Here is a 20,932-nt window from a genome sequence, read left to right on the forward strand (position 1 = left end):
TCGAAGGGACAAATTCTTCTCTCCATACCTATGACCACTGTCCACTTATCTCCCCAAACCAGTGCCCATGGACACAAACACAATTTTGCCTTCAAGAGGAGCCATGCTGGCCTTCTGCCTTGGAGAGAGGTGCCTCTGCCTTGGCTGATATGACTGAGGAAGTAGCCAATGGACATCTCTTCTCCTTGGATTCAACCGTTCTCAAAGCCAGGGAGAATGTCACTCTGCAGACCAACTGGCAAGAACCCCTCCAAACTTAAAACAAATACACAGGGGTGGGGGTGGGGGACTTTCAGGAAAACAGCAGATTGGCAATATCTTCCTCCTGTCTGTCAAGAGTGGCTGGAATGCCTGCTGCTTGGGTTAAGATAAACACAACTTCCTCTCTCAGCTAGGCTTGTAATTTTATACATAAGGCAGGATTACCATCTGGAGCAAATGCCCCATCAGTAACAGAGGCTCTGATGGAAGCTTGTGCAATTAGAAAAAAAGGTCTGATGGCTTCTCTTCTAAAGGCCATAAACTCTAGAGCTCCCTCTTGATTATGAGGCACACTCAATAAAATCTAAGACATTCAGAAAGGTTATTAAGTGTGGCTATGGATACCTTTGTATAATTCACATACTGAAATATTAAAACAGACATCAGTGTTACACAAGATGGCAAGAGCTATGTTTGATCTTCCTGAGAGATGTCCTGACAACTGCTAACTGCAGATTTACTCATGACAGCTACTCAATTACTTACTGAGTGCTCAGGTTGTGCTCAGCATGTTGCTAACTATGCTATATGTATGCACCACCTTATCCTAGAATAATCCAATTGGTTCCATAGTATTATTAACCACAGTTACCAACTGAAGAAATAAGGTTAAAGAGCTGAAGGAATCTGCCCATGGTCACACAGCTAATTAAGTAAGGTAGGGACCTGACTCTACATCTGATTCCAGAGCCAACCCTCCTAACCAGTATGCTCCACGGCCTCCCCACTATATCTAACTTACTACTCATTAAAACTAGATTCAGTAGGAGCTTGACTCAGGTTTTTGGTTTTTTGTATTTGTTCACCTTTATAAGCAGTCAATAATTCCATCTTTCCATTACTTTGCAATGTTCTCTATTGATTAGACTGAACACATTTGGATCCCTGGGAGTCTCTCATTTGGAGTGTATATCTGTTCTCTCCCCAGCTGTTTGCTGACCCAATGCCCCCAACCACAAGGCTTCCACAGGAAGCAAAAACAGAACAAACAGCTGGGTCCTTTGGTGGGAAAACAGACACTTAACAGTCAAATGGGATCATCTACCTAATCTCTGTCCCCAAGCTGAAATTCCCTTTTCAAAATCTCTGACAAATGGTCAGTCCCCTTTGAATGAGAGGAAACTCAATTATTTGAAGCAGGCTTCTTCCTGAGCAATAGCTTGGGACTTATAGTCAGAAGCAAGTTCCTTAAATCTGAAACTCTGCCTCTGGTCACTTTTATCTGCTAGCGCTAATTCTTATCGTTCTAGGCTCAGGATATCCATCTTCTATATGAGAGCCCTACAGTAAGAGAAGACTGGCAGCTGGTCCTTAGAGCCTTACGAGACTATGGCAGCTTGTCAGAATCTCAGGCCTCACCCCAGACCTACAGAATGGGAATGTGGGTTTTTAACAAGATCTCTAGGTGGATTCTATGCACATTCAAGATTCAGAAGCAATGCCTCAGAGGCTCTTCTCCTTCATTCTAAGGAGAGATCTAAGACCCTCCTATAATCCAGGACCTCTACAAAGCCTCAGGGGAGACAGGCCTTGTTTCTGACCTCACAATTAACTGGAGTTGGGTAGGAGTAAAGTCATAAACCAGCCATAACAGCAAACAGTTTTATGGCATGTAATAGGGGCCAGGTGCTCCTTTAAGTATTTAACACGGATTAGCCCCTTTGATCCTCTCAAAAACACTGTGAGGCAGACACAATCCTATCCTCATTTTCAAGACGAAGAAATAGAGGTACTGAGACGCTAAGTAATGTGTCCACAGTGACATGACCAGTAAAATGCAGAGCCAAGAGTCAAACCCAAGCAGCCTGGCTTCAGAGTCTTTGGGAAGGAGGAGCAGCTTATCTGCACACAGGGGGTCAGCGAAGATAGTCCAGAGGGGGATGTCTGAGGTTTGAAGGATGGGTGGGCATTAGGGAGACAGGGAGTCCCAGGAGGAATGACAGAGATGGGGAGATCACTTAAGCAAAAAGAAAAAGGGCATGCAAAGGCCCAGAGTATAGAGCAAGCACACTGGCTGCCAGGAAGAAATAAATCAGTCTGGCAGGAGCACAGGACATGGCGTGGGACTGCAGATGAGGCTGAGAGGTAAGCAGAGTGACTCATGCAGGGTCCCGTGAACCCTGGAAGTATGAGTATCCTAAGCACAACCAGGGCTCCACCAGCCAGTGACATCATCAGAGCTGCACCAATTCCAGCGGCTGCAGTGAATGGGAGACCAGAGGGGGGCCCCACACTTGAGCACAAAAAGGAGGCAGAGAGGGAAATGCAGAAACCAACAAGGAGGCTGCTGTAGGAACTTAAGTGAGAAAAGCTCCACCTGGCTTGAAACATCTTAAGTTTTCTCCATTACTCTTCCTGCAACGTGAATGCAACTGTTTTTGCAATCCATCCTCCTTGTTACCCCTCTCCTTGAGCTTTATTCCCCCTGAGCAATATGCCCCCTAAATGTGGAACCCAGGTCTTAGTAAGAGGCCCCAAATGTTTCCTGAGCAGCAGAGCTCTATTAGTCTGCTTGAGTAGTACACTGGAGACTCTCCATCCCTCCACATTTGGGTTCTTATCCTGAGTCTAGCTTAGTTACTGACTTTCTGGATTCAGTATGCCCAGGTGTAAAGTAGGGATAAAACCACCACCCAACACCATAGGGGTGCTCTGACAGTCAAGAACAAAGGCATGCCATGAGCCTAAGAGGAGGCCAGGCACAATAGGGGAAGGTCTCTAAGCATTTTTTTTTTCATGATCATGAATTTAGTGAAGACAAAGAATCTCAAAACTATAGGCATCAAGGAGAGAAAAGAGATCCAACAATGGAGGTCAAAGAGAAGACACCTGTAGGCTAGTCCAATGTGCCAGGGAGAAGACAAGTCAACTATACAAAATCTCTTCCAAATTTCAGACTCAGGTAATGTGGAAAGAGATGATAAAACAGCATAAGGCATCCGTGTCAAAAAATCAGTTGCTGACATAAAATGTCACCGACAGAAACACTGGGAGAAATAGGCAAAGTGAAAAACTTTTCAGAAAAAACATGAATTCCTTCCCAACCAGCTTCTAAGTAAGGACGAATATTATACCAAGCACTGGGCCAGGAGTGCAGGGTAAGATCTGGTCCCTCCAGGTGCTCCAAAATCTAGCTATAGAGACAAAAATAGAAAACAGCTATATTTTGCAGTGCCTGGGTGGCTCAGCTGATTAAGTGTCTGCCTTCAGCTCAGGTCATGATCCCAGGGTCCTGGGGTCAAGCCCTGCGTCTGTCAGGCTCCCTGCTCAGTGAAGAATCTGCTTCTCTCCCTCTGCTTGTCACTCTCCCTGTTTGTGCTCTCTCTTTGCCCCCTCCCCCTGTCAAATAAATAAATAAAATCTTTACCAAAAAGGGGGGGGGAAGCAAAAGAAAAGAGCTATATAAACAGTACAGTCCAGGTTGGTAAGCAGGACCATTACAAGTTCATGCCTACAGTATATATTCACCCCCATGTCAGTGCATCTCAGAAGGGCTTACTTTGGGCGTAGAGGAGGAAATTGAGTAAGAAATCAGCAATTTAGTGAAAGAATACTTGAAGACCAGTCCCTTCTAAAACCAGTTTACAGTAGGTATTAGGAGGCCTTCTGATACCAGACTGTATGGGTTTAAAGCCTATCATTAATGGCTCTGCCATTTCCACCTAGTAATCCTAGACCAAACATTCAACAATTTTTGCTTCAGCTCCCTCATCAATAGAAGGAGGTTAACTATGGCTGCTTCATGGGGTTATTACAAGGATTAAACAGATTAATGTATATAAAGGTAACTATACAAATTAAATAGGTTAAATTAATATACATATGTACCACACAAGATATCCGCTATTATTTAGAGAAAACAGAACTCCATTAAATACACAAGGTAATGGGACAAAAAAATAAACTTTAAACTTATGGCCCAAGGGATCCCTGGGTGGCGCAGCGGTTTGGCGCCTGCCTTTGGCCCAGGGCACGATCCTGGAGACAATGGATCGAATCCCACGTTGGGCTCCCGGTGCATGGAGCCTGCTTCTCCCTCTGCCTATGTCTCTGCCTCTCTCTCTCTCTCTGTGTGACTATAATAAATAAATTAAAAAATTTAAAAATAAATAAATAAATAAAAATAAACTTATGGCCCAAACACAGCCTAGCCTAAAAGATAGTGTATGTAGAAACCAAGCTGTGTCCTCATTCCAATTTTGACTGAGAATTATTCTTGGACCCTAGGAGATTAAATCTGATTTCCCTATCTTTCAAAAAAAAAAAAAAAAAGAAAGAAAAAGAAAAAAGTTATCTTAAACTCAAGTGATTCACCACTATCTTCATCAATGTGCTGAAGACAGGATTATAAAAGCCTTTGCCTAAAGAAAAAGTCTTTAATCAACCACTATGCTCTGCTTTCAGGAGAACCTTATAATATGACCCCATTACACTTGCTTGCTGTCCCAATGGAGAAAGCTACAACACCAATACTGAGATTCAATTAGATGACAAGGTAAAAGTACCAATTGCACTAGAAGCATTTTATGCATTGAAGCTGAAATCTGTTCTCCATTAGCAAATGAATTATTACGGGTAAGTGAATATAAAACAGGGGTCTGGAGCCTAATTTCATGGATGACTCCTATTCATAAAGGAGGCTACCAAGGCCATCAATGTAAGCATAAGGTCTCTGTGCAGGATGTGCAGGATGCCCAGAGCCTTCCTCCAGAGACACATCTCAAGGCTCTAAGTAGGCAGAAATCCAGTGAGGGACACATGCGGCAGTGTGTGGGACTCCAGCACAATCAAGCAGCAGGCATCATCCCAGTGAATGTGTGACACACTGTGAGCATTCTATGTTGCCTGGGGAATGGATTTAAATTACAGTGTTGTTCTCTTTAAACGGAGTCTGTTGGTGCAAGATTGAGATAAGCTGGTAAATCTGAAATGAAGATTATAAAAAACCTACTAATCTTTTTATTAAATTTGAATTCACTTTGTGAACACAAAGTTAAAACAGACTTTCTACAAAGCAGCTGCACGCACGCGCATGCACACACAAAACCTTCAATATGCCTCAAAGCATGTACTTGACAAGCACCTCAAAAAAGACGGATTTTTCTGCCTTATTTAACAAGACAAGCAGAAACTATGTCCTTTACCCCCAGTGTGAAAGGCCTGTCATGGATTAGAATTAAAAGAACAAACAAATTTTAAGTCAGGCCCTCCCCTTTGCATGTGGGTATTTAAAACTAAGATATGGGTTCATTCCTCCAATACTTTGCCAAAGGAAAAAAAAAAAAAAAAGAATGAATGTTGCCTAGCAACAGTTAAGAATGTGCAGCAAAGGAGGGTGGTTTGAAAGAAAGCTAACCCAGTGAGTTTGTTATGGTCACCCTAGTCCAGAGACCTTTGCAACCCAAAACCTGGCTGTGTCCCCATCTGGCCTGAGGGTAAGGCCTGGCTGTTTCCATCCATTTGTCTTATCTTGACAGAGAAGATCTGCAATCCCAAAGAAATAAAAATCTACTTCTGGACAGCACAAGACTCCTAAACATCAATGCTCTCTTGTGAAATGTTAACTGCCCTGTTCCTGGCACTTGTCACAAAGTTCCAAGTTGGAAGAGATCTTGGAAGTCACTTTGCCTATATTCTACTTAGCAGATAGGGAAAATGAGGTATGGAGAGACGAAATGACTACGCCAAGGTATCACAGCAGCTGGCAGCAGACACTGGGCTAGACATTGGCTCCCAGGTCAGACAGTGTTCTTTACTGCAGTCTTAACAGTTTTCCCGCAAGGGCTAAGAACCACTGCCTACCTCAACCTAAACACAAGTCTACATAAGTAGACTGTAGATACTCAAATACTTATCACCCAACCATGAGAAATGCCATTCCTATTTGAGGCCCCTTTCAAAGCTGCTGGGGAGGCGGGGAGGGGGGGTAGTGGAGAGATGCAAGTGCTTACATGAGATGTGAAACCTCTTTCTCTCAACCAAGACATCCCAACTAAGTCCACAAGCCCCCTGATAGGCAGGCTGACACCGTGCAAGCACTCTGGGACTGAGGAAGATCACAGTAAAAGATGACAGGGCCACAAGCCTGATCCTCAAATTCATGGCTAGGCTTTAAGTCCAAGAGTGGCTTGTCATAGCCCAGCAACATGCTCTTCTTCCCAGTGCCATCCTGAGACTGTGATTCCAGGCTGTCACTGTTTTAAGTAGGACACCTGCTGAGCGATCAGGACTTGACAGTCAACTTGAGATACCCAGAGAGCGGGTTTTACCAGCTCAGACCTTCATTCTCACCACAAACAGTACTTAAATCACGTTGTAGGTAACATGCTGCATATCCCACAGATTGTCCTGGTGGTAGTTAGAAACACAGGGAGTCTAAAGGACTCAGGACTTCCACCTTCCCATGTGGCTTTCTTCCCCCATTTAAACAGTCCTAAATTCAACGTAAGAGCTTTAGCAGTCAGAAAAGTAGTTACTTGGCCCATTTTCATTTAGAGACTGGAGATGATGGAGCCATAAACTGAAGGAACACTTGTGCTTTGTGTGGGAAAGGGCCCATAGGGCACAGAAGAGTAAAAGCAATGTGCCCAGGCCTTCAGAAGAGGGTTCTGGCCTCACTCTTAACATTCTGGTGTCATGAGACACTGGCCCAGATGCTCAACCCTTATCAGCCAAAATGGCATCAGGCACCCCGGGCTGAGGAGGTGCTTCAGAGCTAAACAAGAGAATGCACATGAGAAGTAGCATCATCTACTTTGCCCCAGCAAACTAGACTGGAGGGGCAATTTTTGCATTTTGTAGAAAGATATTTCATATGCTTTGCATCTACTTGCATATAAACAGCTGTGGTATGAACAACAATTTACTCTGAACAAGTTCCTTAAAGATTTTAACTGTGCATTGGCATTGACTTCCCTGAGACTGTATCTTTCCTCCCCGGCCTATAAACAGCTGGCACACAGGAGGTGTCTGATAACATTCATAGGATGAATGATAATCATTCTAAGAAGTGGCATTTAATTGACTATGGGTAAGTTACTCCATTTCTTTTTTTTTTTTTAAGATTTTATTTATTTATTCATGAGAGACACGGAGAGAGAGGCAAAGACACAGGCAGAGGAAGAAGAAGGCTCCCCACAGGGAGCCCAATGCGGAACTCGATCCCAGGACCCCAGGATCACGTCCTGAGCTGAAGACAAATGCTGAACTGCTGAGCCACCCCAGCTGCCCCAGTTATTCCATTTCTTAGAGGTTCCACCTCCTCATCTGCATAATGGCAACATCAACAGCTACACCTCATGGGTAGGTTACATGGATTAAAAGATAATCCATGAGAAGTGCTCAGCAAAACGTAAATGCTCTATTCATGTTAGCTACTAGTATTTATAACATGGGTCTGTTTCTCCATAAAAACCTAAGACTTCTGAAAGTAAGGGGGACTGTGTAACTCGTCCCCTCATCAGCAAGGCCAACAGCTGGGACACAATAGGGCTTCAATGTTCCCTGAGCTGAACACCCATTTTCGTGACATATTAGCTGAATGGGTTATTTTGCTTAAAAGCAACTTGAGTAGGAGAAAAAAAGAAACCCGGGACAAGGAGGACACTTCCCTAGAACATCCACACACTCAGCCTGATCGCTACCTCTTCCCCCAATTCATATAAACCATGGAATGCTATCAGAATGCTGCCTTGCTCATCTTTCCCTGCCCAAACTTCTTCCTACATTAAGCCAAATTTCCTTGCAGACAACTTTTCTTCTGAAGGTAAGGGGTTCCTGAAAGGTTAAAAACCTCTGTTCGGTGACATTGGTATGTCAAGATAAAAAAACAAAACAACAAAAACTGAGGGCCATGATTGGCCTCTTGAACTGAATGGAGAAGATCAGGTTTTGGGGGTAAGAACTTGACCATTGCCCCAATCTGGAAAAGCAGATTACACAACAAATAGCATGTTCAACACTAATGCCTATGTTATTTCCCCAAAAGCTCCAGGTCTTGTTCCTCCTCCAACACCCCTGGAGATCACATTTAAAACAGTAAAGGTTCTGGGATCAAAATAAGACTGGTAGTTAATTTCCTTCTTTTCTTTAGAGGAGGTGCCATTATATTTAGTAGGGGGAAGAGACGGGTGGGGGTAGAAGAGGAAAACATCATCTGGAAAAAGGAATTCTCTAACCACAAAGTTTCTATTGCCGGTTTCAAACTGATGTCTGTCTTCCTTCTTCTTTCAAGATTATGGGCAAAAGCCAAAACAAATCAGGGAGAAGAGAGATTGAGTCTTACCTGCCACAGACACTGTTGCTTTCAAATGGTGTACCACATTAGCTAAAGGACTAAAGTAACTGAATTATTCTACATTGCTGCTCTTCTCATCACCTAGAGGACAGGGGCCACTGTCCAAAATTTACTTGGACAACGAAGGAGACTTGGCTTCTGTGAACCAGATATGCACCCAATCTTTTCTCCCTACAGATGAAGTTCGGGGCAGAAGATACATTCAAGGGAATCATAAAAAAAAAAAAATTTACTTGGTAACATACTTTTACCCATCAGAAAGAGGCAAATATCTTCAAGATTTTAACTCTTTTGCATTTACTGGGAAAAATAACAGCTACCAGTCACTGACCAGATCTTATGTACCAACAAGTACTCTATTTGGTTCTTTAGCCCTATTAACTTCAATCCTATTACCTTCCGCCTCATTTTAGAGGTGAGGAAACAAGCTCAGAAAAATTAATCTACCAAGGCCACTTAGCTTATATATGGGAACGGAGGGACTCAAATCTAGGCCACGGGGTCCCTGTGTACACCCTAACTACAAAAGCATTTAGACAGAAAAAGGGAAACAACATTCTCACATCATTAAAGGACTCACATATTGGATTCCCTTCTGCCACCATTTAGGAGCACAAGCCTCTGTCCTAAGTACTGGGAATAAAAGGATAGGACTAGGTAAGGTTTACTGGGCCCAGGTTCCCTCAGTACTGAATTTGAAACATATATTTATCTTCCCAGTAACCTTATGAGGTAGCAACTAATATCATCTCCCATTTTACAGATGAGAAAATCAAGCTTCACAGAGGTTAAGCAATTTGTCCAGGGTCACACAGCTAAGAACTTGGATTTGAACTCATAAAGCCTGATCTTAGGGTCTATGCTATTAACCACTAGGGTGGCAGGTTTCAAAAGGAGCTCATAAAATTAAAACTCCCAAGTCAGAAGCCACAGGGAGCGTTACATAAATAGGCCTTTGGTTTCCATTTACTTAAGAACAGGTTATAATGGTTCTCAATATAGGAAATAAGTTGGCAAGGAAACAATGGAAGCAACAACAAATCCAAATGACTAAATGTAGCTCTGCTGATTGCTCAGATAAAGACTCCATCATCCTAGCTGGCTCCTTGCCAGCATCTCACTTTTCCATATGTGTTTGTTAAACTCCAGGGTGTAATGGCACGGCATGGAAATGGACTAGAAATGCCTTCAAATTGTCCAACTGCCCTATGCACAATTTCTAAACATCAAAATTACTTCAACTTCAAAATACACTTGTATTTGGAAAGGCAATAATCCATTCCAAAAAAAGAAATCTGTTTCTTCATTTTAAAGGGAAAAAAAAAATTTTTTTTTTCAAATAATGCTTTTTTTCTTCCCCCAAAGAATTCTACTAGAATTGAAGGACTGCTTTGGAAAGTGTTTAAATCTTGCTGCCCAGATTCCAAGGTGGAGATCTCCACAGCCCTCTGCCTAGGCCCCTCACCTGCATGCAGAGGGCCTCTGGTGCAACTCAAGGAATTTAGGCAGTCCTGACCTACATTCGCAAAGCCTGCCGCAGAGCTTGTTTTGGACCAGATTTTCCCACAAGTGCAAAGCATCTCACAACCTAGAAACCTTTATTTTTAATTTGTGAGGAAAAGCAGTCAACATATCAAGTCAGTGTCATGTGACCACCTGTAGAACCAGGCCAGGCCATAAACAAAGTTTGGTTCTTTCCAAATGGTCTCTATCAGACTGTCAACTTTTATCTCAAAACAGTCCCTTCAATTGGCCACCAGATATATATCTAAGCATCAGGCACTTTACCCTAGTGCCAGGAAAACATATCCGTCTTCTGACTTCCCCTGGCTATGGTCCTATTTAACATTCTAAACCCATATTCAAATAGCCACTAGTTCACTTTGTACAAAGCATGAACATCTTTCCCAGGTTACTTTCACAGATACCAGGGCCTGTTCGCAGGATAGGACAAGAGCTCACGTTGGACCCAAGCAGTGAGCTCCTTCCACTTGGCTCCAGCTGCAAAAGCCATACTTCAACCAGCTCACCCCTAAGGAATAAAGCCAGTAGATTATAGCCCAGGCTCTATTAGCGGTAATGCTTAACCTCGGCTATACAGGAGAATCACCTGGGGAACTTTCAAAAAAAAAAGAACTCACCAATGCCAAATTAAATGACAATCCTTGAAGGTGGAACTCAGACATGAGTATTTTTCAAAGTGCCCCAAGTGATCTGTCTATGTAACTGAAATTGAGAACTACACTTCCTACTTTATCCATCACCAGCTGTGTGACCTCAGACAAGACACTTAAGCTCAACCTTAACCTCCCAGGGTAGACAGACCTAATCCATGAGCTAAAAGTACCTGGCACTGAGTCTACTGATCAAAGATAAACTGAGGCATATTTTATTATTCAGTGTAGAGAATTCTGTAAGTAACTGCCTAGATTATGATTATTAGATCAAACCTTTCATTTCTACTGCATACAGGATTCGGCTTTGGAAAAAGCCGTGGAGGAAGGATTGAAAAGAAAAGGCTGCAGTGGCCACAGCTGCTCAGGATCCTGTCACATGGGGCTTATGGCAAAATTTTCTTTTTCAACAGTCCCCCTCACCACCTCCCAGGTGAAAATATTCTCTTGATAGTCTCATGCCAACTGGATGCAGCTCAACACCAATCATCTTCTAAATGGCTTCTCTCCATCTGAATGTCTGCCTTCTATTTTATTATAATTCCCTTAGCATTTATCCAAAAAAGTCAGTTTCTACAACAACCAACAATAAGAATTTATCACTCAAAAAAAAAAAAAAAAAAAAGAATTTATCACTCAAATGATGCAACCTAAAAATGGCAAGGTTTGAGTCCTTTGGGACTGAGGCCATGAGTCAAATACTAATCCAATGGGTTCTCAACCCCAACTCAATATAAAAACATCACTTGGGAAGCTTAAAAAAAATGCCAATGCCTAGGCCCCAACCTCAAGAGATTCATTTAATTGGTCTGAAGTGGGGCTCTGAGTATCTGTTTAATTTTAAATCTCTCTCAGATAATTCTACTAGCAGCTGGAGTTGAGAACTACAAACCACAAAAACAAAACAGAAAAACATAATTTTTATCATCTTAATATCACAACTAAATTTTAAACATCTTCTTGAATAAGCTAAGCTACCTTTAGAGGAAATATCAAATATAAGAGGCCTAAAAGGAAAGCCAATAATAATGGGAAGCTACTGGTAGGAAGGCTAACCTGCCTAAGTCTTTTAATTCAAAAACTATGTACAATAACTGACAACTTCTCCTTCCAGGTTGAAGCATCTAAGAATATCAGAGCCCCCAAAGGCACAGTGAGATCTGCTGCAATAACACATGTTCCTCGTGATGAGACCCAAAAATCCTATTTGTTTAGGGACAGAGTTGCACAAATGTAAGGCTTTAAGCTGAATTTGCACTGATCGACATATATGCAATATACAAATGACCCTAATAAAAGCCATTCCATTCCAACCTTGATACTGAACTCATACATTTTCAAAAGGTCATAAAGCTTGGAATTGAAATCATACTTTAAAAAATATAAGTAAACCTACAATTGCTTATTAAACACACACACATGCACATACACAGACACACAGCAACACGTTGATGTTGATGAACTTTCAAATGAGAAGTACTCACTCCAGGAAGGATCATCAACTTACCTCTGAATTTCTTGGGTGGATTATTAAGGTCCCCGGCTTCTGGCTGTACAACACAACGATCATCAACTAGGCTGTGAAGACAAAGATAAATGGTGTATCAAGCCAAGTCTAATAAAACCTAAGCACTATGCAAAAAATGAATATCCAGGGTTGTTCCATGCAAAACTTAGATAGCCATGTTCTCCTGCCAGGTGGCTGTTTACATTAAAGGTTTCCCATGCAGGGAGCTCAACTGAATCCAAAAGCCCAGGTTCTGCTTCTGCAATGCACACATTAACCTACTGTTTTCTGTGGCTCTTTTCCCTTAACCACATCCATGATGGATTTGAGTACAACATGCCGAAATGCTGAAATCGGGAGGCATAGCAAGGGGTGAGTGCATTCAACTCACGGTAGCTGAGGGGCCTACTTGGTGTCAGGCACAGTGCTGGACCCTGGGATGGAGGATGAATATGAACCAGGCCCTGCCCTGAGGGAGCTCAAGGCTAGTGCAAGAGCCACAAAAGCAAACTAATAAAGAGAATATAACCTAAGGGCTGTAAAAGAAAAAAGAACAAAATACAGCTGGGAACTAACTGTGCCTGAGGCCATCTGAGAAACTGCTGGCAGAGAGAGTCATATGGAACTACTGGAAACCAAAATAGAGGTGGGGAAAGTGCAAAAAGTTAGAAATAAATAACCAGCCCAAACTTTTATACAGACCCAGTATTTATCAGTCCAGACTGACCAACCTATAACTTGTGCAACTCTTTTAGAAGAACAGATTTATAAGAATGTTTTTGAACACATGAGGAAATTGAGGCGGAGAAGTTTAAATGACTTATCCAAGTTCCTAAAACTGGTATTGGTCATTTGACAAGTGACCACAGAACTTGCTGCCAGCTCATATACTATGGTTTTCCAGGGTTTCTTCCATTAGTCTGGGCTGCTCCTTACCCCAAAGACAAGGCACTATTAATTTGCCTTTACTCTTACTGCCCCTTCCTCCAAAATTCCATTCCATCTCTTAAAGTCTGGCCTTTCAAGACTGGCTCAAAGCCCCCATCTTCTCCATGAAGGCCCTCCTTACCTGAGTCTTTGCTGGACCAGGCATTCCTTGCCTCTCCTCCTCTCTTGCCCATCTCACTGGCCTGAAGCACAAATGGTACAGTAGGCTAAGAGCTTCCTAGGAGCAGATTGCTGGCAAGATGCCCAGGGTTAATACATTTTCCTGTCCAGGCTAGGTGCTCAGTTATCTATTTTATGGGTGAATCAAAGTGCCCAGAGTAGCCCACCAGCAGCTTGCTTCCTTTGGATCTAAGACATAAGACCTCTCACCATCAAGAAGAGAAACAACTGTAGTCAATGGCTTGAGTTTTTATGCAAAAATCAAGAGCAGAATGTGCACATATAAAACTCCCCCCTAGAGCCCCTGTGAATGTAAATATAGTAATGCTACCAGATAGATCTAACATAATATGTGAAGTGGGAGAGTGCCTTGGAATCCAATATAGGTCTGGGTTAATTACTCAACAAGTCCTCAAACAAGGATGAGAGCATAGGACAAAGGGCCCCAGCCTAGGCCAGAAGACAAATGAATTGTAGATGGCACTTTACCATCTACTAGCAGCTTGATAATGAGTCTATGACTTCATTCCTCCTGGTCTCGGTTCCTCTAACTATAAAATTAAAGAGTTGGTCTCAAAAAGTCTCAAGTAAGGTGATTTTCCTCAGACTGTTTTTAAAATATATTGATACCAGGTCCCCATCATCCTCAGGCCTATAAAAGCTGTGCTCCAGGATGGGACCCAAAAACTTTTATTTTTAACATATTCCTCAGGTGAATCAGAAGCATACCTCTGATTCCGCATGTGCACACACACAGACTCTCCAAGGTCTGACTCAAGTTCTAAAGCTTAAGGAGTCAATAAAGCCATTTGGGAAGTAATTGCCATCTATACAAATGGAATGTGGCTGGGGAGCCAGATGCCAAATTCCACAAAACCTGGATGTCACTCACTGTCACTCACAACTAGTGCTCCAAAACTGTTAAAAATATTAAAAGTAGGGATCCCTGGGTGGCGCAGCGGTTTAGCGCCTGCCTTTGGCCCAGGGCGCGATCCTGGAGACCCAGGATCGAATCCCACGTCAGTCTCCCGGTGCATGGAGCCTGCTTCTCCCTCTGCCTATGTCTCTGCCTCTCTCTCTCTCTCTGTGACTATCATAAATAAATAAAAAAAAATTTAAAAAAAAAAAAATATTAAAAGTAAAAAGAGCCCAAACTTTACTTTCCAAGTCCATTTTGAACAAAGGGAATACTATCTGAGGTAAGTATTAGAGCCCAAAATACAAAATAAATAATCTGCACAATATAGAAAAAGTGAAAGGGGGGGTTCTTATTATTAATTTGTTTACAATACTTGAGGAAAACTCTTATAAAGCAAAGAATTTGTACCTCAAAGGAATTCTAACAATGAATGCTCTGGACGAAGAGGATGAAGGGAAAGGCAGCACTAAGATTTCAAAGGCTGCCACAAGTGGGCTCAGCTGCCAACTAGAAGCCTGGGTGACTGGAGGGGCAATGGCACTCTTCAAAGAAATCAGGGCCACAGAGAAAAGAGGAGATATAAGGTGGGGTTGAGGTTTCACTAGGCATCCAGATAAGAGCTGTGGGCAGACAGAGAGGAGGGTGGTGAACCAATTCTGCCAGAGTCAGATGGTCAGGAAAGGCAGGGAATAGAAAGTCTACCCTGCCAAGGGCAAATGTTAGGAGCACTGGTCCTGGAGTCTGGAGTGTTCACTGCTATGAAACCTTGGGCAGGTGACTTCACCTCTATGAAGCTCAGAGGTTTTGCCTCTATAAAGAGCAATAATAATAATACTCACAATAAAGATATGTTTGGGAATTAAAGGTATTATGAGTGGACAGTACTGAGCCAGTGCTATATAAACATCCACAGAATTCTCACCATTTGCTTCAACATGGATGGACCTAGAGGGTATTATGCTGAAATAAGTCAATCAGAAAAGGACAATCATCATATGATTTCACTTATATGTGGAATATAAGAAATAGTGAAAGGGATTACAAGGGAAAGGAGGGAAACTGAATGGGGAAAAAATTAGAGAGGGAGACAAACCATGAGACTCCTAACTCCAGGAAACAAATAATCGACTGCGGAAGGGGAGGTGGGTGGGGATGGGATGACTGAGTGACAGGCACTAAGGAGGGCACTTGATAGGATGAGCACTGGGTGTTACACTATGTGTTGGCAAACTGAATTTAAATTAAAATTTTTTTTTTAATCCACAGGATTTACAGAAGTGTTTATCTCTGCTGTTTATTACCATGGCTTTACTGCTGAAAAATAAGAAGAGGATAGAGGATTCAAACATGAGGGAAAGAAAAAGGAAGGAATCTGCCAAGAAGAAAAAAGGGACAATCAGGGAGGCACAAGTGGCAAAAGGCCTCTTTAACAAAACCCACAGAAGATAAATTAAATTATGAAGGGTGGGTCTTTAGTGTAGAGAGGTTAAAAAAAAAAAAAAAGAGAAAAAGATAAAGACTGAGAAACAGTCACTGAGTTTGGTGATCACAGAGTCATGGATGACTTCTTTTTATCAGATGACTTTTGAAAACCTAATTTGTATACAATGAGGTCCAGTTGAGCTATCCTTCTGTATCTGAAATAACTTGCTCCTTGAAGTTGGAGTGACCTAAATGAGAGCCTGAGAGTACTCATTCTGCACAAATACCAGAGAACAAGCATGCTTTAAATAATAACTATGATTAAAAGAAACGTTCTGGCTTCTCTAAGAATGAGGTTCTTAGAGAAGCTGTCAGCTTTCCTTCTCTTCACTTGAGATCCTGCCAAATTCAACAATTCCAACCTGGGGCCTAACTACTTCCTTTTTTTTTTTTTCAATATTTTATTTATTTATTCATGAAAGAGAGAGAGAGAGAGGCAGAGACACAAGCAGAGGGAGAAGCAGGTTCCATGCAGGGAGCCCAATGTGGGACTTGATCCCAGGACTCCAGGATCATGCCCTGAGCCAAAGGCAGACACTAAAACGCTGAGCCACCCAGGCGTCCCTAACTACTACTTTCTACACAAAGACAATCTAGACCATTCCTGTGTCTTCTGGAGTTAACCATCTTGATTCTCCAATCTGCTTCTTTCTGTCTTTGCGGCTATTTCACTTTTCCATTCCTCTTCTCGAAACAGGAGGAGGAGAAGGGAGAAGATAACCAAATAAAGACACGGTAAAATGTATTATTCTCCTAAAAGTTGGGTAAAAAATTGAAGGAAGCACAAAAGAACAAAAATCTGATTTACAGAACTTTGTGCAATATGTAACTTTCAAATGTGTGGAGCAATTTAAAATAAGCAAGATTCTGCTTCAAACAAGAGAGAGAAGCATCAGAGAAGTTCTGGTCTTTGCTTAAATGACAAGCAAGTCAGCATTTGAAATTAAGAGTTGTTATTTATGAAAGCTAAATACCACTCCTTTGGGGTCTGTAAAAAATAATCCTAAAATTTTATCCAATATACTTTGCACTTTCCCTCTTATAAAGGAATAGGAAATTATTATAAATTCTGAATGACAAGAGTCCTAATTAATGAGATTTTGCTCTTCTAGAACTTATAAGAAAACAGTATTTTTGTGTCAGAGGTAAAGTTGGCCAAAATGAGATTTGGTATTATGATTCCCACTGCCCCTGAAAAAGCCAAGTCAAATGGTAACATTATCTTAGAAAAATCAGGTTTTAAGCGGGCATTAAAAGGTCTTAAAGAAATCCTGCTACACAAGAAATCAGGTGCTCTTACCCCAAGGTGCTAATAAATCCATTTGTCGATCCTTCCGCGTACAGAGAACAAATGTCTCCAATATGTAGGAAACTAGACATCTTGTCAGACATGTCTTTCTCGAAAAGCCTAGACAAAGTAAAATATGCAACATTATTAGAGGAAAAGAAATGCTCAGAAGGGGAAAAAAAGTCACTGAGAGTTGGCTTAGCTCAATTTTCCAAAGCGCCCTACTTAAAAGTCAAATTTAAATGTGTGTGTGACAGGCAGGCACTTAAATGAGCCAAGCAAGGACATATGCAACAACATTTTTTTCCATATATCATTTATTTCAGGATATTCCAACCACAATAATGCCGGTTTCTAACACAACCACACCCAAATCCAATTCTACAAATTGAGGACCCTCGATAATGAATAGTGAATATAAAGACTGTAGGGAAGTCAGCCAACAACTTTGCAGTGATTAAGGAGTTGGAAAGTCTGACTTATGAAACATTAACATATTCAATCTGCCTCAGGCAATGTGAAGTCAGAAGGAAACACCTGGTATAAAACTTGGGTCTGGCAGCCCCTGTGCTAAGATACCAAAGCAACAAAATTAATAAAAGGAAACCTAGTAACAAATACCACAAAGCTCTAGTGGCCTTTTAAAAATTCAACAACTCTACCCACCTCATCCAAATACTATTTCAATTTCTTTCCTTCTTATCCTTCACCCAAACACTTGCAGGAGGAGAAAGGATCTTAGCACCTGGTCCAAACCCATGTCAATGCAGGTAAGAATAATACAGCTCAGGCCAGGTAAGAACCCTGGTCAGGAATACACAGAGCTAGTTAAGAGCAGTGCTAGCAAGGGCTCTTAAGTTCCAGGAAATCTCTCCACAGCCCAGAAATCATTACACACACACACACACACACATACACAAATATCAACAAAAATACTGACATGACTCATAGGAACAACTTTCATGAGGGCCATAAATATTGAGGACTGGGAGCCAATTATAAAAACTAATTTGACATTTAAAAAACAAGCTTAGGGGTGCTTGGGTGGCTCAGTCAGTTAAACGTCCTACTCTTATTTCAGCTTAGGTCAGGATCTCAGGGTCGTGAGACTGAGCCCTGCATCAGGCTCCGTGTTGAGTCTGGAGCCCACTTAAAATTCTCTTTCTCCCCCTCAACACCTCCCCCTCTGAAGTATGTACGTACGTACACGCACACATACATAAAAATAAAAAACAACAAGCTCAGATTTGTGGGAAGACAGTGTGCTGGTATGGACCCCAGCTAATTCCCCATGGCTTTATCAGGCATCTGGTATAGATGTGCAAGGTAACCCAGGTCTTCTCAGGATCGTTATCCAAACTCAGAACCCCTTATACATCTTCTCCAATGTCTTTGCTCAAGTTCCCTGGCTAGAAATCATTCACCTGCAAAGCCAGAAGAGTTGTAATGGTGTGGAAAAGTATTCTCTCCTGAAATTGCTGAGTGCCAAGTTTTCTGTTAAAAGTGTGCAGCAATGATCATCAGGAAAGCTAGGGAAGCATTTCTCCTACTTAGCAGGAGTGCCAGGTGCTGAAAAGGAACTGAAAATGAACCTCAGTTCACTGTTTGCGAGAATCTACAAAGGAAAAAATGATTCCCTCCAAACAACCCAGACCTGGCAAGAGAAAGACCATTTCACTGAACCTGAACTTATACCTAGAGAAAGACAGCACAGGAGAACACACTCTCAAACAAACAGCATCTGTAGACCGTGTAGAAAGACACGCAAATCATGTGCAGATGGGCAATCGGCCAGCCAAGTTCCACTCTCCATAATCGAGTCTATCATTTTGTCATTTCTTCCTAACTATTTTATACCTAAAGGCAAAACAATGTTTTAAACAATATCCAAAAAAGCTGCACAAATGAGAAACACTAAGGGCATCAATATTCCCCTATGTGCCAGGCACCTGGGTGGCTCAGTCAGTTAAGCATCTGCCTTCAGCTCGGGTAATGATCCCGGAGTCCTGGGATTGAGTCACACATTGGGCTCCCTGCTCAGTGGAGAGTTTGCTTTCTCCCTCTCTTTTTGCCCCTCTCCCCTGCTGTGCTCTCTCTCTCTCAAATAAATAAATTCTTTAAAAAATATATTTCCCAGGATCCCTGGGTGGCTCAGTGGTTTGGCTCCTGCCTTCAGCCCAGGGCATGATCCTGGAGTCTCAGGATCGAGTCCCGCATCAGGCTTCCTACATGGCGCCTGCTTCTTCTGCCTGTGTCTCTGCCTCTCTCTCTCTCTCTCTCTCTCTCTCTGTGTGACTATCATAAATAAATTTTTAAAAATTTAAAAATATATATATATATATTTCCCTTATGTGTTTATATTTAAAAGTCTTATCATAAAGGGTCAGGACATCAGTATAGTATGGGACTGATTCCTGGAAAACAAGTTCTGTTTGAATTTGGGTCACATCAAATCTGTGTCTTCACACTCTGGCCTCCCAGAAGGACACAGGGGAGTGCTAGATACAGGAGCGCAGGTATGCGCTCAGTCAGGAAAGCCTTGGTCTAGTGTGACTAACTCTGTCCTTTTGACCATTTGGCCTCAACGGAGACCAGGCCAGGAAACAGCAGTGTGACTGACCCCTGGTTTTCTTAACTTTCGTCATGACCTGGTTACCTTACTGAAAAGATTCCAGGCTCTCCATGGAAAGCAGCAGACACAGCTCAGTGTTCCAGAGTGATGCACTCAATATTGCCTGCAGCTGATAACTGACACAAGATGTCTAGACACAGTGTTTCTCTAGCACAGCCCTGCAGTGCTACCATTTCTAATAACAATGACTAACATTCATCAAGCATCATCATGCTCCCCAAGGTGCTGAGGCCTTTACAAAAGTTCTCTTACTAATCCTCACCACCACCACAGAAGGCAAGTACTACTATTATTCTCATTCTCCTGTTGAGGAAACTAGAGTACACAAGGTGAAGATGCCCAAGACGAGGGTTATAACTCGGGTCTACCTGACTCTTAAGCAGAGCTTCTCATCAACAATCAATGACCCCTGGAACATGGACTAAAACGTCAACCATCCTTACTTTCTGGTGATAAGATTACGAAGACTCGATTTTCTTTTTTTTTTTTTTCTTAAGATTTTATTTATTTGACAGAGAGAGAGAGGGAGAGAGAGAGAAGGAGAGAATGAGCAGGGGGAGGGGCTCCGATAGGAGGCTCCATCCCAGGACCCTGAGATCATGACCTGCGTGTAAGACAGACTCTTAATGGACTGAGCCACTCAGGTGCCCCCTGTGTTATGCACAATTCTATTTCCTAATTTTTCTACCATGGGCACCTAACACTGTGATAAATCAGAAAAAAAGAAATTAATATTCCTCCTGACATTGTTTGTTAAGTAGACCACTAAATAAGTAAACTTTAGCCACATTTTACATTGTTCCCCGAAAATAAAAATCAGGACATCCTCCACAGTTAATGATCCTCAACTGGACAATGTGCCAGAGGTCCCAATTTTAAAGACCAAACTGGACAATGTGACAGAGGTCCCAATTTTAAACAGCCAAAAACAGGAGGTGGGGGGATGCAGTTCTTCCTGCAAAGGTCTCAAGCAGTAAGTCCCCTCAAAAACAAATGCACTAGAGACCTCATTGTCTGGCTGGGAAGCTTTGGAGATCTCCCAGCACCTACCACTAGCTAAGTGGAAGAAGAATAGGAAGATAAGGGAGAGAGGGAGGAAAAGTCCTGGGGCAATCATAAGCTATCCTGGAAGGAAAAACAAAGGCCAGGAAAGTCAAAAGAACAAGCCTCTGGAGCCTGGAGGGGAGGGGGTAGAAAGTTGGCTAGTGAGCAATGTGCCTCTGCACAATCTTTTGGAAGACTTCCTGTTCGGAACAGGGTGGGAGA

General features: G+C 42.2%; 1 protein-coding gene across 13 annotated transcripts in view; it reads right to left on the minus strand.

Annotated features, from left to right (window-relative positions):
• The window catches only part of ITPR1 (inositol 1,4,5-trisphosphate receptor type 1), a 319,048-nt gene that overhangs the window by 279,018 nt on the left and 19,098 nt on the right, over window positions 1-20,932 (minus strand). For all 13 annotated transcript variants that reach the window (XM_038565792.1, XM_038565795.1, XM_038565791.1 and 10 more), the window contains exons 3-4: window positions 17,047-17,154; window positions 12,239-12,309 (exon numbers count right to left, since the gene is read on the minus strand). In XM_038565792.1, the coding sequence (XP_038421720.1) occupies window positions 12,239-12,309; window positions 17,047-17,138 (163 nt within the window). In that variant the 5' untranslated portion in view covers window positions 17,139-17,154. The remainder of the gene's footprint in view (window positions 1-12,238; window positions 12,310-17,046; window positions 17,155-20,932) is intronic.

The sequence above is a fragment of the Canis lupus genome, chromosome 20, assembly GCF_011100685.1.
Source record: "Canis lupus familiaris isolate Mischka breed German Shepherd chromosome 20, alternate assembly UU_Cfam_GSD_1.0, whole genome shotgun sequence".
Lineage (NCBI taxonomy): Eukaryota > Metazoa > Chordata > Mammalia > Carnivora > Canidae > Canis > Canis lupus.